The 17,132-nt window shown below is 53.4% G+C and overlaps 1 protein-coding gene across 5 annotated transcripts in view; it reads left to right on the top strand.

The window, feature by feature from the left end:
* CADM3 (cell adhesion molecule 3) overlaps positions 1–16,893 on the top strand; it is a 116,154-nt gene extending 99,261 nt beyond the window's left edge. For 4 of the 5 annotated variants that reach the window (XM_034756327.1, XM_034756329.1, XM_034756324.1 and 1 more), the window contains 3 exons: positions 10,063–10,185; positions 13,503–13,628; positions 16,487–16,893. In XM_034756327.1, the coding sequence (XP_034612218.1) occupies positions 10,063–10,185; positions 13,503–13,628; positions 16,487–16,605 (368 nt within the window). In that variant the 3' untranslated portion in view covers positions 16,606–16,893. The remainder of the gene's footprint in view (positions 1–10,062; positions 10,186–13,502; positions 13,629–16,486) is intronic. The other variant, XM_034756325.1, reaches the window with a different exon arrangement.
* Positions 16,894–17,132: the final 239 nt, after the last annotated feature.

The following is a 17,132-nucleotide window of genomic DNA, read 5'->3' as shown; positions in this document are numbered from 1 at the left end:
TGATACACTGCCAAATACAGTGGAGTTGTCCCTTTGTGGGGCTCGCCCCCCATTGCTGGAGCCATCTGATGTGTGCCCTTGGGTTTATGCAGCACACCCCTTGCAGCTCTGGGTGTGTTGGGATCACCCCCTGCCGGGGAGTTCCGGCTGTGATGGGAACACCACCTACCAGGGAGCTCCAGTTGTGTTGGGAACACCCCCTGCCAGGGAGCCCCAGGTGTGTTAGAAACACCCTCTGCGGGGAGCTCCGGTCGTGTTGGGAACACCCCCTGCCGGGGAGCCCTGGGTGTGTCGGGAACACCCCCTGCTGGGGAGCCCCAGGTGTGTTGGGAAGACCCCATGCCGGGGAGCCCCAGGTGTGTTGGGAATGCCCCCTGCCAGGGAGCTCTGGGTGGGTTGGGAACACCCCTGCTGGAGAGCTCCGGTGGGTTGGGAACACCCATTGCTGGGAAGCCCTGGGTGTGTTGGGAACGCCCCCTATTGGGGAGCCCCGGTATGTTGGGAACACCCGTTGCTGGGGAGTTCCTGGTGTGTTGGGAATACCCTCTGCCAGGGAGCTCTGGGTGTGTTGGGAACTCCCCCTGCGGGGAGCTCCTGGTGTGTTGGGAACACCTGTTGCTGGGGAGCCCTGGGTGTGTTGGGAACGCCCCCTGCTGGGGAGCCCCAGGTGTGTTAGAAACACCCTCTGCGGGGAGCCCCAGGTGTGTTGGGAACACCCCCTGCCAGGGAGCCCCAGGTGTCTTGGGAACACCCCCTGCTGGGGAGCCCCAGGTGTCTTGGAAACATCCCGTGCTAAGGAGCTCTGTGTGTGTTGTGAACACCCGTTGCTAGGGAGCCCTGGGTGTGTTGGGAACGCCCCCTACTGGGGAGCCTCAGGTGTGTTAGAAACACCCTCTGCGGGGAGCTCCGATCGTGTTGGGAACACCCCCTGCCGGGGAGCCCCGGGTGTGTTGGGAATGCCCCCTGCCCGGGAGCACCGGGTGGGTTGGTAATATCCCTGCTGGAGAGCACCGGTGGGTTGGGAACACACGTTGCTGGGGAGTTCCTGGTGTGTTGGGAACAACCTCTGTTCGGGAGCCGGGTGTGTTAGGAACACCCTCTGCCGGGGAGCTCTGGGTGTGTTGGGAACACCCCCTGCCTGGGAGCTCTGGGTGTGTTGGGAACCCCACTGCGGGGAGCTCCTGGTGTGTTGGGAACACCCGTTGCTGGGGAGCCCTGGGTCTGTTGGGAACGCCCCCTACTGGGGAGCCCCAGGTGTGTTAGAAACACCCTCTGCGGGAACTCCGGTCGTGCTGGGAACACCCCCTGCTGGGGAGCTCCAGGTATGTTGGGAAGACCCCTTGCCGGGGAGCCCCAGGTGTCTTGGGAACATCCCGTGCCGAGGAGCTCTGTGTGTGTTGTGAACACCCATTGCTGGGGAGCCCTGGGTGTGTTGGGAACACCCGTTGCCAGGCAGCCCCGATGTGTTGGGAACACCCCCTGCTGGGGAGCCCCAGATGTGTTGGGAACACCCGTTGCTGGGGAGCTCTGTGTGTGTTGGGAACGTATGTTGGGTACCCCCCCTGCCAGGGGTGATGCTCTTCGGAAGCACACTGGAGTGTCCCACGGAACGGGCCCTGCCCCAGCATGGACCCAGCCAACTGCAGATGCTGAGCTTCAGGGAGATTGTCTCTGAGCTCCTGCAGCTGCTTCTTTGGCATGGGCTCCGTGAAACTGCTGCTGCCTCCTCCAACCTGTTCCTCTTTTCTTCCTTCTCTGGTATTTCTCTGCTGCTCTGCCCTCCCTACTCCCCACTCTCCCCCTGGGTCACTCCTCACCGCGCTCCTATGCTCACTCCTCCCTCCTCTCCTGTTCATTTGCTCCCCTCCCTCCCCACTGGCTCCTCAGGCCCCCCGTGGCAGAGCAGGAGGGGAGCAGATTGTCTCTCCAGAGCCCTGCAGGAGCTGATAGGTGTTGCTTGGCCGGGGAGCCCATGCGCAGGAGGAGGAGAGCGCTGCTTGTGGGGAGCTGGGAGGGGAGCCACACAGCCTGGGCTGGGTTCAGCCATTATCTGCTGCTGTAAGGACAAGAGATGAGGCTGAACTGGGGCAGAGAGGGGGGTGGGCTGCTCAGCTACCCGCCTGTGGATAGTGATGTGGGAAGAGAGCAGCCAGCCATGTGGGTGCCTGTGGACCAGGGGTGAGCTGGAGCCCAGGTGTGGCACCAGGACCAGCCAGCAATGGGGAGGAAATGCTGGCCCTGAACATCAGGGACTGCAATAGCTGGAAACATCCTGCTGGTCCCTTCTAGAGCATCCCCAGGGCAGAGCAGGACTGGCCCTGCAGGAAGTTTGGAGGTGTTTGTCCAGTCCCATGGGACGGGGCTCCCACCCGTCCTCCAGCCAGATCCAGCTGCACACTTTCAGAAGGGCTTCCTGGACATTCAGATTGCTCCCCCCTTCCGGGATGGCAGCCCACTGCTCCGAGCTGCACTCTGTGCAGGATACTGAACTGAGTCTGCCCTCTCCCTTATTATCTGTTAACACCCTGCACATGTTGACAGGCTGAACTCCCCGGTGTTCCGCCCTCTCCTCCCAGAACAGATGGGCCAGATTTGCCTGTTACTTTGGGGTATGCTCATTTATTAGGGTTACTCTTCTGGAGGTGGGGTTCTATATTTCTATCCATGTACTGCTTGTGTCACTTGTTCTCATACGGAGCTCTACTCCTCCCTTCTGCAAGTTCCCTCCCAGTGGAGCTCTCCTGCAGGCCCTAGGTTCCCCAGGGCTGGGTTCTTCCAGCCCTAGAATCAGACGAACACACACACACACACACACACACACACTAACAGAGCACATCTGAGAGGACCAGGTCAATCAGCACTCCCAAGCTGACCCCTTATATGTCCCTAGACTCAGCAGGCTGGGTCGAGCAGCACTTCCAAGTTGTCACCCTCATAGGCCCTTGGATTCAGAAGGCTGGGTTGAACAGCACCTCCAAGCTGTCACTCTCATATGCCATGCACACTGCACTGGAATAGAGCACGCCTGAGCAGGTTGGGTCGAGCAGCACTTTCAATCTGCCACCCTTATGTGCCCCTGGACTCAGCAGACTGGGTCGAGCAGCACTTCCAAGCTGCCACCCTCCTATGCCCCAGGTTCAGCACGTCCCTATCCCCACTTTCACGTTACAATTGTTCTGGTTGTAACCCACTTGATGAGCAAACCCCACAGGATTTTTGGGTGCTATAGGGATCTTTAGCTTAGGTATGAGGAGCGTTGCTGCAGAGAGAGAGAGAGAGGGAGGGAAGCAACCAGCTTAACCATTAAAGTTATTTATTGCCAGGTAATAACCATACAAGGGGAGCCAAACAAACAGAACCGTTATAATATTAAATCTAACTTAAATTTGATTACAAAAGTCAGGTTTAGAAAACTATAAGTGATCACAAAGTCAGGGTCAGAAGGCTTTACCTAGAGAGAGAGAGATGGGTTCTCACCACTCCGTGAACCTTGAATCAATCGGGGTTACCACGTGGTGGTGGTAGCAGAGAGTCCTGAGTGCTGGAGACAGGCAGAGCCCCCAGCACAATCAGTCAGGAGAAGATGAAGTCCCAATGGAACTGATGCAGCTGTTGGATCCAGGCATCAGAGCACTTACTTGAGCATGGGTAGGAGTTTTTGTAGGGAAACAATAATAGTTCAAGGGAGCACACTAGAATTTTTTGTGGGTAAACTGATGGCTCAGGGGAGTATACCAAAGTTGTTTTGTTCAGGCTAGACAATAGGAACTGCTCATTCCTGGCTATGGGTGGTGTTCCTTCGAAGGAGCTCACAATGCAATTAGAGAGCTTCAGTATTTTGGATACCAATAAAGGATTTATTACTAGAATTGGTCTGATAACTGCTGAGCTGGGTGTGTGCAGGCGTGGGTTCATTAACATCTGGAGCAGAGATCCCCCAGAGTTCAGTGCGGTTCTTGCCTTGGAATCTCTGTTCTCCATTCTGTATGCTAAGGGGATGCCTCCCTGTCTCATCCTTGATGCAAATGAGGCTAGGGGAGTTGCTTTAATTCTGTCGCCCTTGTCCAGAGGGGTTGAGGTGTGTCTTTCACTGCCTTTTCATTGCTTGTTGGAAGCCAATTTAGGGCCAGATGTTCAAAAAAGCCTGACTCCTCCCAGCTGCCACTGAGAACAAAGGAGGCTCAGCCCCTAACCCCATGGAGAATAATGGGCTGCTGAGCACTTGGGAACTTCCTCTCTTCCCCTAACTGAGCCTTCCCAGCCCCAGATCATTTCTCTGAGCTGTCCAGAGCTGAACAGTGTCCCTGGCACAGCCTCTAGGGCAGGGGTAGGCAGCCTATGGCACGCATGCCGCCTTCGGCACGTGAGCTGATTTTCAGTGGCACTCACACTGCCCGGATCCTGGCTACCGGTCCGGGGGGGCTCTGCATTTTAATTTAATTTTAAATGAAGCTTCTTAAACATTTTAAAAACCTTATTTACTTTACATACAACAATAGTTTAGTTATATATTAAGACTTATAGAAAGAGACCTTCTAAAAATGTTAAAATGTATTACTGGCACGTGAAACCTTAAATTAGAGCGAATAAATGAAGACTTGGCACACCACTTCTGAAAGGTTGCTGATCCCTGCTCTAGGGTGTGATCCCTCTGTTCCTGCCCCAGTGCATTAGCAGCTCATGTCTAACCTGCTGTCCGCGTCCTGCCAGCTGCCCCGGATTCTCTTCCTGTGAATATTCAGGCTGCTGTGGTTTTTTCACCTGCTGCACGTGCTGCATTTCCAAGACATCGCTGCTGCTATTCCCTGCCTATGTTTAATGAGTCAGTGTGCTCTGCATGTGGAACAGAGCCGTGTACCGTTCAGGGTTCTGATTCTGATCACTCTAATCTCCTGCTGCCTTGGGATCCTTTCTGTGTCTCCACTGGTATTTGCAGCTCCTCCTAGTGGGGGTTGTTGGTGAATTTCATGGCTGTGCTGCCCGCTCCCAGACCTGCAGGGCCTGGCTTTCAAGAGCTCTCAGGGACACATCTTTGAAAGTGCTTGGTACAAAGCCAATCCCACTGTGACAGCCAGGACTGGATTCTCAGGAGCTGAGCCCCCAACATGCGTTCAGCACGCTTAACTTTAGAAATGTGGCCCTGATTCTGTATGCTGACTACTTCTGGAAATCTGCTTCTTTCTGTGACTTCCATCCATCCCTGTAGTTCCCAGCACAGTTCTATCTCATGGTCCATTATTGTGAATTGGCTGGATTATTTTGGCAGTTCTTCCTCCAGTTTTCAGCAACTCCCGAGTCAATCTGAGTGACTGAGGTAAGCAGAGGTTCCGCGTGACAGGAAACCAAACTCCAGATACACGGCAGCTCCAGTACCATCTCCTCTTCTGCTGCCGACTGTGGAATTCTAGCCAAAAAACCAAAATCAAGTTTGTCTCTTCTCCTTCATTCTCAGTCAGCTCCCAGTGCTGCTTATTGCTCATCGCCTCAGTATCCTCCATGCACAGGTTGAGGGAGCTTTCGCTTTAATAGTCCATCATTTTGCAAGGGGCAGAGGTCAGAGTGAACTGACAGTAACACCAGGATTGCTCTTGATCTTTTGTAAAAAAACTGGCTCCCCGGAACCTTCCTAAATCCCCAGAACTTTTCTTTACTGCGCCGGCAGGTAAGTCCATTAGTTCATCCCTGTGCCTCCCCGGGACTCACATTGTCCTGATATTAATACATCGCCCATTTGCCTGTCTTCACGTTTTTCATGGACTCTCTTGCTAGTTTTCAATCAGAAGCTTCCTCACCTCATTTGTCCCCATTCCTCGTCCGTGTGTTGCTTGGTGCAGAGAGCTTTCTGACAAGTGCTCAGTGTCTCGGTCAGATTTCATTCCCTTTTGTACTGACTCATGTCCCTGCTGCACCCGCTCTCTTTGTCTTCTCCCCTGACATTTGTGGCAAAAGCCCCTCCTTCCCCCTTGGCAGAGTTAGCTCCTCCCTCGCCTTTCTTTTCTCCCTAGGAGCCTTATTGGATTCTGGTGGCTTTTGATGGTTGCTTGCTTTCCACTCCTTCCATTTCCAAAGCAAATGACTTCCCCCCTCTGAAGCCTTCTGGCCATGTCTTGTTCCTTCTCCAAAGAATTGGAGTCTCAGAGAGCTCCTCAGTAACCACCACTCTGTGTGCACTCTGATGTGCTCTTCCATTGGACTGTGCTTGCTAGATTTCTGGATTCCCCAAATGTGCATTTCCACACTGAATGCCCCTGCCTTGCGGCGTGTGGTGAGCCCCTTAAGCTGGGTTCCGGCAGGCCAGGGTTACAGGTCCCAAGCCTCCCTTTTATTCTGTCTCAGTCAGTTCCTTCATATCAGTAGATCTAGGATGGCTTCTTCTCTGAATGGATTCTCCAGTATCCAGGTCATTCAAGTCCTAGGAATGTGGACTGGTGCTGGACTGGCTGAATCCTCTCCCAGAAGAAACCAGGAGAGGTAGCCTCCCACGAGCAGAGCTCCCAATGGTTTTGAGTTCCCCGGGTGCTGGAGCTTGTCCCTGTTTGAGTCTCATCCTCTCTGCAGCTCAGCAGAGCACTCCCCTCCCTCGTTGTTATCGAAATGCAGATCACAGGGACTTCAGACCTGGTTCAGGTCCAGCTGCCAGCACCCTGTACCTCCTTTACACCACGGCGAGTCCTACTCACAATGGGCACCCATAACTCACAGGCTTTGGTTTTGCCCCTTCCAATCTCCCTCTTTGGCCCCCGCACTCAGATCCCAAACACACATTTGCCAGGTCCTTGCACTGCCCAGCGTCCTCTCTGGGGAGAGGGATAGCTCAGTGGTTTGAGCATTTGGCCTGCTAAACCCAGGGTTACGAGTTCAATTCTTGAGGGGGCCACTGAGGGATCTGCTGCAAAATCAGTATTTGGTCCTGCTAGTGAAGGCAGGGAGCTGGACTCAATGACCCAAGGTCCCTTCCAGTTCTAGGAGATAGGATATCTCCATTAATTTAGATAGAATGAATGAGCCAAAGATGTTAACATCACTGAGTCACTGTCTGACACCAACAGTGCTAAACAAGGTCCTCGTGGTTAGTATCCACAGACCTCAGCCTGCTTTGTCCCTGGGCAAATACACCATTAAACATCCCTTTAGCCTTCTATTAACATACTGAAAAGAAGGGAAACAGGTGAAACCTTTGCCATATAAAATGTGAAGTCAAGCTGGCATTGTAACAGCATCCCTAGATCCCTTTCCCTTCAGCTGGACAGTTTTTAGAATGAACAACCCCCACCCCCATGTTGTTTGACAGTCTCTTAGATCAGCGTTTCTCAGCCCGTGTGTCAGGACCCAAAACTGGGTCGCCAGAATGTTTCAAAGGGTTGAGTGGCAGCTCGTTTGTGTTCCTTGGGGCTGGCTGGGCTCACCTCCCTGCTCCAGGCGCTGCAACCTCTGGGTCTCAGCATCACTCAGGATTGGCCCAGCCATCATGGTGACAGGAGTTTTTGGGAGGCCAAATTTGAGTGAGTGGCACTGCAACCCAAGAGCCAGGTCACAACTCCACTCACGCAAATTTGGTCTAGACAGAGGGGCGGGGCCGAACCTGAGTGGCGCTGCAACCCCAGAGGTTGCAATGCCCAGAGCAGAGAGCCAAGCCCAGCCACAGCACAGGAGTGAGTGTGGGGTGAGTGCCGGGCAGGACCCAACCCTCTTGGGAGGGGAGGCAGGATCCAACTGAAACCGCCCCATGGCCAAGGGTTACCATATTTCAAGTTCCGAAATAGAGGACACTGCCAGGGGGAGGGGGAGTTGAAGAGCAGGTATAGTTTCTATGGCAGTACCATCCCATCCCACCTTTACTTGTGCCCTGCCAGCAGCCGCTGCTCTCCAGAAGGCAAGGAAGAAGGACAAGCAAGGAAAAATCACAGACATTTGTTCGTGTTTCAAAAGTCCGCCCAGATGGAGGTTGGCGGACCAGAACAGAGGTCATGTCTGGGAAAACCCAGACATATGGTAACCCTACCAAAGCCTCTGCCCCCAGACTATTTACTGGGTTGCAACAGGCCATAAACATTTGCAAATGGATCCGGAGCCCAAAAGAGTTCAGAACCACTGACTTAGGTGGTATCAAAGATGGTGGTAACGGTCATCCCAGGTGGTGATTGGGATTCAGCTGGAGCCGGTGGGGTGGCCATGTCATCTGGGTCCCTTGTGCTAGCCCGGTGTGGTCAGGACACCTCTTGGGATCAGAATCTGCCCTTGAGTCCCAGGAAGCCCTGGGCATGACACCCATGATGGTGAAGCTCGCTCCAGGAGCCTCTGTCCTTCCTGTCCTTATTTTTGTTCTTTTCTTCCTGACGAAATCTCGTTCTTATAAGGACCGAAAAAGGGAGCGATGGGTGGAATAGCTCCTCCCCTCATTATTTTGTCCCCCAATTAGGTCTCATTTCTGACATACCAATTTTGGCTCATTCACTTCCTGCTCCACATCTCCGGTTTTTAACCGTGTAATTTCAACACAGTCCTTGACTTATATCAGCTTGGCCTTTTTGTCTGGACTAATTCAGCTATTCTGTCTCCCCTTGTACCTTTCCCCATCAGCATGAATCATTATAGGGTATTGTAACAACTTATGAACGTCTACAGCCATTTCACAGTTGAGCTCATAATTTGGGTCAATATGTAGGCCCAGTTGTTACAACACCACGCTGCATAGCGATCCAGAGGCAACCCCACATCCACTTCCTGAGCTCCTGCCTGAGGGGACACTCCTGTGTTACACTGAGAGCCGGACAAGGGCATGCCTGGAAAGCTGCAGTGAAATGCCAAAGAGATGCCTGGAAAATGCTGCATTGGGCTGCTAGGCAGGAACTCATCACAGACACACGCTGAGAGCTACCAGAACTCATAACACCCAGGGCTCCTAAGCAGGAGCTAACCGGGCTATACTGCCTGAAGGGCACAGAGCCAGGATGGAGGGAGGCAAGGAGGGGCTTATGGGCAGGGGCATGTGGAGGTCATCTGAGGCTGATTAAGGGCATTAGAGGGGCAGGTGGAGGCCATGGATCCAGACGTGGAGCTCGACTTTCCAATGGTCGTAGCCAGAGCCGTCTGGGGCAGTGAGAGGAAGCGGAGAGGCACGGGGAGGAGGAAAAGGCCCCTGGTGGCGAGGGGAAGTAGAGGGACACAGTGAAGAGGAAAAGGCCAGTCCATGTGGATGGCAAAGGAGATCAAGGGTGGGTAAGGAGTCTTGATGTGGAATTGGCAGTGAATGTGACAGCCACAGAGCGGCAGATGGCAGGGGCTGCCTCGGCTCCCCTGGGAAGGCAAGAGGGAGAAGATGTCAAATAAGAAGGGGCTGAGGCTGGGAGGAGCCTGTAAGGAAGGAGGTGTGGAGCTAAGCAAAGGCCAAGCGTCACTGACACACACACCCATATTGGGTCTCTGCTATACATTGTATAGCTCCCAGCATCAGGGCCTGTTGGGAAAAGCTCGCAATCTGAATCTGAACCTGTGACAGCAGAGGCTGTGGGTTGGGATTGAGGGGCACTGGCAGAGCAGTGGGGGAGCCAGAACTGGGACAGCAGAGGGCTGTGGGGGATGGGAGCCCAGGCCTGGGATAGCCGGGGGCTGCAGGTCGGGATTGAGAGGCATCAGCAGAGCTGTGTGGGGAGGGCCCAGGGCTGGGATAGCCAGGGGCTGCAGGTCAGGATTGAGAGGCACCAGCCGAGCTGGGGGGAATGGGAGCCCAGGGCTGGGCTGTCGGGCTGTGGCTGTGGATTGAGAGTGAGGGGCACCGGCAGAGCTGTGAAAGGGGGAACTCAGGGCTGGGATAGCCGGGGGCTGCAGGCCAGTATTGAGGGGCATTGGCAGAGCTGTGTGCGGAGGGCCCATGGCTGGGATAGCAGGGAGCTGCAGGTCAGGACTGGGGGGCACTGGCAGAGCTGAGTACAGAGGTCTGGGCATTAGGAGGGAGTTGACAGAGACCTCCAGACATCATTTCCATCTTGGAGTCTCTCACACCATCGCTGTCATCTCTCTGGGTTGATTTGTTTCCCTTTTTTTTGTTGTTGTCCTCCCCAGATTTTTCCCAGCTCCCCACCCCACATGTTCACTCCACTCCAGCCCCTTCGTCAGGCCCTTCCCAGTTCACCACTCATGTTACCATGGCTACTGCTTCATCCTTCACTCCAGTTGCTGTCCAAGGTACTGTAAGCTCCTTTTCTATTTCTTTATGGATTCCCTGCTCCCGTGCCCAGTGGGGAGCGCTGCAGGACATAGGAAGAGAATGGCTGCCAAGCCCAGAGGGACAAGGGCTGTGGCTCCAGTGGAGGAATTACTGCCAGCCCCTGGCTAGTACAGTCAGGATTGTTCCTAGCACCTGGCTTCTTCGTTGGAATGTCCAGGTTCTGCAGCCGCCTTGCCAGTTCACACTGCAAAGCCAGAACCCATAGGAGTAAAAGGTCCCATACTGTGGCAAGTAGGATTGTGGTAGCAGAAGAGGCCAGTGGCCCATCTAGTGTGACAGGCCACCTCCCGGTTAGCCCTTCTAGCCCAATACTGCTCCTGCCCATGGTAACACATACCACTGGTCTCTCGCTCTGGGTACTGTCTCTGCTGGAACCATTGCCAGAGGCTTCGGAGATTGTGGAAAACCCCCATATGCACCTTCTGGTCCCAGATGGGGAACCACCTATCTCTCTCCTAACACATGAGCCCTTAACATGTGTATGGTAGCGAGTGCCATTGCTTTCAGGCAGTGACATGTGTAATCAATGTACTAACAGTACTAAGCTATTTGCTGTAATGCGGTCTTGTGGCAGGAAGTTCTATAGGTTAATCACACATTGCAGAAAGTGCCTTTTGTCTGTCTGAAGTGATGCCTTTTCATTTTGAATGCCTCTTGTTCTTGTGTTAAGGGGCTGGATGGCTCAAAGCCCTACTGGCTCCCTGCCCCGTTCCTCTATTTATATCCCTCTGCCATCCTCTATTTTATTCTTCTCCATTCCAAACTCTCCCCCTTCAGATGCCCCCTCCATCTCTAAGCATTTCTGTGACCCTTCCCTGGACTTTCCAATTCCTGAGCCAACACTTTTGGGATAAAGCAACTAAAACTGAATGAAAATTTGGCCCTGCACGCCCAGCGCAGCTGGCAGACACTGTTCCCCTGACAGGCACAGACTCCTGACACTGCCCCTGCTCCCAGATGTGAACACCAGACATCATCCTCCTCGCCAGATGCAGACACGAGAAACACCATCACCCCCAGCACAGACATGAGACCCCGTTCTCCCCCCAACCTAAGCACAGACACATGAAACACTGTCATCCGCAGGCACAAGGCATTGTCCCCATCCCCCCAGCATGGACACAAGACACCATCACCCCCAGCACAGCCATGAGACGCTTCCTCCCCCCAAGCACAGATATGAGACACCATCCCCCCAGCATGTACATGAGACACCATCATCCCCAGCATGGACACAAGACCCCGTTTGCACGGACATGAGACACCATCCTCCCCCGCCCTTGTGAGGTGGATGTGTAACCTGGTGTGGGGCTGGGGCACTGTGACAAGGGGCCTGGAGGGTGCTCTGTTGTGCCAAATGGCCAAGGTGGGGCCTGGCAGGAGGTGCTCTAGGGGCACTACTCCCCAGTCAATGCCTGAGGTTTCCCTCTAAGTCGTGAGCACCCTGCGCTCCAAGCTGCTGTCCCCTTCAGCCCTGCTCTGCCTTTGCTGACAAGAGACAGGAGGGTTTGAACAGAGGGGCCAGAATGAACTAGGCCAATGTCAACTGCTCCGAGTGTAGTCACCCACCTGCCATGGCAGCTTCCAAGGCGAAGCACTCCTGACAGCCAGAGGAGCCAATTGCACAGGCTGTGCTGTTTCAGAGGCAGAGGAGACTGGCAGAGCAGGGCCTGTGGTAGCAATGGAGATAGAGCCCCTGTGCATGCCACGGGCAGAGCCAGGGCTGCGGGTTGGGATTGAGGGGGCATCACAGAGCTGGGCAAGAGCCCAAGACTGGAATAGCTGGGGCGCTGCAGGGTAGGAGGGAGGGGCATGAGCATGTGGGGCAGAGTCGCTCATTCTGTGGCCAGTGCTAGTTGTTACGAGAACAAATGGATATAAACTGGCCGTCGGGAAGTTTAGGCTTGAAATTAGACAAAGGTTTCTAACCATCAGAGGGGTGAAGTTCTGGAACAGCCTTCCGAGGGAAACAGTGGGGGCGAAAGACCTCTCTGGCTTTAAGGTTAAGCTTGATAAATTTATGGAGGGGAGGGTTTGACGGGATAACGTGATTTTAGTCAATAGGTCAGTAACGTGCCATCGCTGGTAATTAGTAACAATGGTCAATGATGGGATATTAAAAGTTACTACAGAGAACTTTTTCCGGAGGGTTTGGCTAGAGAACCTTGCCCGCATGCTCGGGGTTCAGCTGATCGCCATATTTGGGGTCGGGAAGGAATTTTCTTCCAGGGTAGATTGGCAGAAGCCCTGGAGGTTTTTCACCTTCCTCCGCAGCATGGGGCAGGGGTCGCTTGCTGGAGGATTCTCTGCGACTTGAAGTCTTTAAATCATGATTTGGGGACTTCAACAGCTGAGTCAAGGGAGAGAATTATTCCAGGAGTGGGTGGGTCAGCTTTTGTGGCCTGCATCATGCGGGAGGTCAGATTAGATGATCATAATGGTCCCTTCTGACCTTAAAGTCTATGAGTCTATGAGTCTACTCGCTTTCAGGAGTGCTCATTGTACTCGAGACTAGGGCATGGGTTGGCAGGGGAAGGAGAGGAGAGGGGACAGGGTGGGTAGGGATGGGGTGGGGTGAGGCAGGATGGAGATAGGAGGGGATGGGTGGGCAGAGGAGAGGAGAGGGCAAGGATGGGGTGGGGAGGGAAGGAATGGACAGGGACTGGGGTGGGCTTTCACCTCTTGCCCAGTCCGAGCTCTCCAGGCCCTTTGACCCGCTCTGACCTCTCTCTCTCCACTCTCCTCCCCTCCCAGTTTCCTCCTCTTCTGTCTGCATCCAGCCCCATCACACTGGGGCAAGAGCTTTCTCAATTGCCGCTCCACTGTGCATCCATCGCATTTCCCATCTCTGCTGGCAGCTCATCTCTGTGTCCATCGCATTTCCCATCTCCACTGCAGCCCCTCTCTGCCTCCAACGCATTTCCCTTCTCCACCGCTGCCCTTCTCTGCCTCCATCATATTTCCCATCTCTGCTGGCAGCACCTCTCCTCTCTCTGCCTCTGCACTTCTCTCTCCCACTGGTAATATTTCACTCCCAGCTTTTAGGACCTGGCAGCTGGTGGGAAGGACATGGCCATGGGGAAAGCTGTGCTGTGCTGTAATATGCCCTTAGCACCTCGAGGTTCCATGTAGGGCCACATGGAGCCAGGCCAGGCTCACACATTGCGACCCCCCAGTTCTGGCACTGAGAGAGTCTCTGTACCATGCAGGACTTCAGCAGGGCCTGTAAACACCTCTGTCTCTCTCTCTCTCCCCCGCACTGCCACATGGATAGACGCCAGCCCGATGTCTTCCTCCTCTGGCACATACCATGCTGTGATTGGTGGAGTGGTCGCAGTCATCGTCTTTCTGCTGCTCAGCCTGCTCATCGTCCTGGCACACTACCTAATCAGGCACAAAGGTAAGGCCTGGCCACTGCCTACAGCTCAGCTGTCCGGCTGGCCTCTCAGAGATAGGAGGGAGAAGGCAGCCAAGTCTCTCTCGCCAATGGCCCTTGGTCTATTCCTGATTGCTCCCTATTTACTGCTCTCCGTCCCCTGCTCTTCCAGAGCCTCCTGGGGCTTAGCACTGCCATGCGAGGCACAAGTGTTTTGCTTTCACGGCCCGGGTGCTGCAGGGGCATGCTGGGCATGGAGCATGCGGAGCTAGAGTTCCAGCCCTGGGGGAAGGAATCGCCTATTGCCCCGCAGCACCCCCTGCCTGCCGAACTCAGAGGAGTAGCGCATTACCTGGCACAGGGAGCAGAGACCTGACTGATGTGCTGAGAAACCTCAGCAGCTAAAAGCAGATCAAATTAAATCTGCACAGCACCGCATGGGGATTCCTGGTGGGTCATTCTCCCGCCCTGGGGGCTGGCAGCTTGAGCGTTTCTCCCACTGACCCCCAAGAGCAGGAGCAAGTCCCACAAGACTCTTGTAACCAATCAGCTTCCGCCTGCCTGAGCCCGGGATAGGGAAGGCTCCCAAATCGCATCCCTTCCTTCTCCGTCACTCTCCCATCACCTCTCTCTCACACCGTGTCTGTCTAGTATCAGCATGTCATCGTTTTCTGTTCATTTCTCGAGCACTCATCCACTTAAATATCCTGCATCACATTCAGTCTATTCCTGGACACCTAGACACTCATCCTCCCCTCTCTGACCATCTGCAGAGATTTTTCATTGGCCATATATTATCCGTCCATCCATCCATCTGTCCACCTCTAACCATCCATCTATCATCCACCCCGCCCCAACCAGGCTATTCACCTGTCCCTTGACTTTTCATCCGTCCAGCAGATATCTGTATAAAACACAGAGGGATGGTCAGTCGTGCTGGAACCTGTAATGTTCATCATATTCATAAATGAGCTGGAAAAGGAGGTGAACAGGGAGGTGGCAAAATTTGCAGATGATACAAAATTACTCAAGATAGTTAAGTCCAAAGCTGACATTAAAGAGTTACAAAGCGAACTTACTAAACTGGGTGACTGGGCAACAAAATGGCAGATGACATTCAGTGTTGATAAGTGCGAAGTAATGCACATTGGAAAACATAATTCAAATTATTCATACAAAATGATGGGGTCTACATTAGCTGTTACCACTCAAGAAAGAGATCTTGGAGTCATTATGGATAGTTCTCTGAAAACATCCACTCAGTGTGCAGTGGCAGCCAAAAAAGCTCACATATTGTTAGGAACCATTAGGAAAGAGATAGTTAATAAAACATAAAATATCATGTCACTATATAAATCCATGTTAAACCCACACCTTGAATACTGCATGCAGTTCTGGTCACCCTATCTCAAAAAAAAATGAGAACTGAAAAAATTACAAAGATCAACAAAAATGATTTAGGGGTATTAGGAGAGATTAAAAAGACTGGGACTGTTCATCTTAGGAGAGAGATGATAGAGGTCTATAAATAATGACTGGTGTGGAGAAAGTGAATAGGGAAGTATTATTTACCCCTTCACATAACACAAGAACTAGGGTCACCCAATGAAATTAATAGGCAGCAGGTTTAAAACAAACAGAAGAAAGTACCTCTTCACACAATGCACAGTCAACCTGTGGAACTCATTGCCAGGGGATGTTGTGAAGGCCAAAACTATAACTGGGTTCAAAAAAGAGCTAGATACATTCATGGAGGATAGGTCCATCGCTGGCTCTTAGCCAAGATGATCAGGGATGCAACCCCCTGCTCTGAGCCTCTGACAGAAGCCAGGACTGGCACCAGCCACTGTTGGAAGACAGGATACTGGGCTAGCTGGACTGGTCTGACCCAGTATGGCTGTTATGTGCTTATGACACTAGGCCAGCTTCAGAGATGATGTGTAAGTTGGAAACAGCCACCCCCTCAGCTCCTTTGGAGCTAGGTGCACCCCCAGCTAATGTAAGGGAGTCGGAGTTGGTACGATTTACATACTGAGGAGCCAGGGGTTTGAAGTTCATATGGGGTGGAGGCTTCTTTGCTTTCTCCTGTCCTACACACTCTGGGTAGGTGCTCTCCTGGCCCCTCCGGCTGTCACATCACCCTTGGCAGTCATTATTTGTGTGGCTGTAGCTCCCAGAGCCCCAAGCAGCTGGGGCAGTGATGGGCTGGGTGCTGCACAGACCCAGAGGCAGCCATGGTCCATGCCCTGAAGGTCCCACACCCTGCTCAACTTGTGGCTGATGAGTGAGGTTGTTTCAGCCTGGAGGGTGCTGGCAGGAGTAAGGTGCCCACTGAGGGGCTGGGAGTTGGTGGACATTACATGGGCTCAGACTTGTCTCTTGACCTAGCCCCTGGGGCTCCAGGCTGCACCTGGCCGCGGTGCTCTCAGCACAGGCGCCGTGAGTACAGCTGGCCGGGAATGATTTTCCAATGCCCTCTTTGCAAAATTGAGGTTTTGGGTGGGAAAATTGAAATGCCAGCAACCTGGCCACCCACCTGCAGGACAGGTGAGATTGACAAGATCCAGTTCCAGGCAGTTCCCGGCCAGCTGCAAACCTCCAGTTTGGTTCTCCCACAGCAGAATTTTTTCCATTTCTGCCCAAGCAAAATGTCAAGGTTTCTACTTCCCAGCTCACACCCAGAGGAAATATTTTCTGAAACCTCAACATTTTCAGCAGGATGGAAATTCCATTTTCCAGCCAGCTCCAGCTGTGAGCTCCAGCCCGGAATCCCCTTTGAGCCCTGCCTGCCACATGGTCCCTCTCCCGGGTGGTGCAGAGAGAGCCCAAGAGCCACCTAAACCACTAGACACATGATGAATGAGAGCCCTTTCCCTGCCCAGGTACCTACCTGACTCACGAGGCCAAGGGATCAGACGATGCCCCGGATGCTGACACTGCCATCATCAATGCGGAGGGAGGCCAGGCCAGCGGCGATGACAAAAAGGAATATTTCATCTAGGGGTGCAGAGTGGAGAAAAGAGAAATGGAGCCAACAAACCCAGATGGAAATGGAAACCGGACCACAAACCCCACTCAACCCAACAGATTTTCTCTCGTGCCCTGGATGGATGGACGAACAGAGGGATGGCGGGACAGAGACCAGAGAGTGACCGGCTTGACTCATGATGCTTCTTCTCGAACTTGTATAAAACGTTATTACTAAAAACATTGAAAGCCCCACCCCCGTTCGCTTGCTTGTACCTTCATACCCGCGACCGACACTCGCACTAAACACACAGACAAGCCAGTGAGTGAGTGACACTTTCCTTCTTTCCTTTGGCCCCTTTGCTTTGGTTTTGTGGATGCTCTTTGCTTTGGTTCCTTGGGTTGGAGTGTCGGGGTGGGGTCAATGTTGCTCTTTCCGTTGCTTCTCTCCATTTTTGGTTCCTTTTACGTCCAAGGATAAAATCACCCCTCGTGGTGGCTGCCTGCTGCCATGGGCCTGGGCAGCCTGGGATGCTCTTTTTGTTGCTTATGTTTCTCATC

The sequence above is a fragment of the Trachemys scripta genome, chromosome 24, assembly GCF_013100865.1.
Source record: "Trachemys scripta elegans isolate TJP31775 chromosome 24, CAS_Tse_1.0, whole genome shotgun sequence".
In the NCBI taxonomy this organism is placed as follows: domain Eukaryota; kingdom Metazoa; phylum Chordata; order Testudines; family Emydidae; genus Trachemys; species Trachemys scripta.
This window is presented reverse-complemented; position numbering and strand designations above follow the sequence as displayed.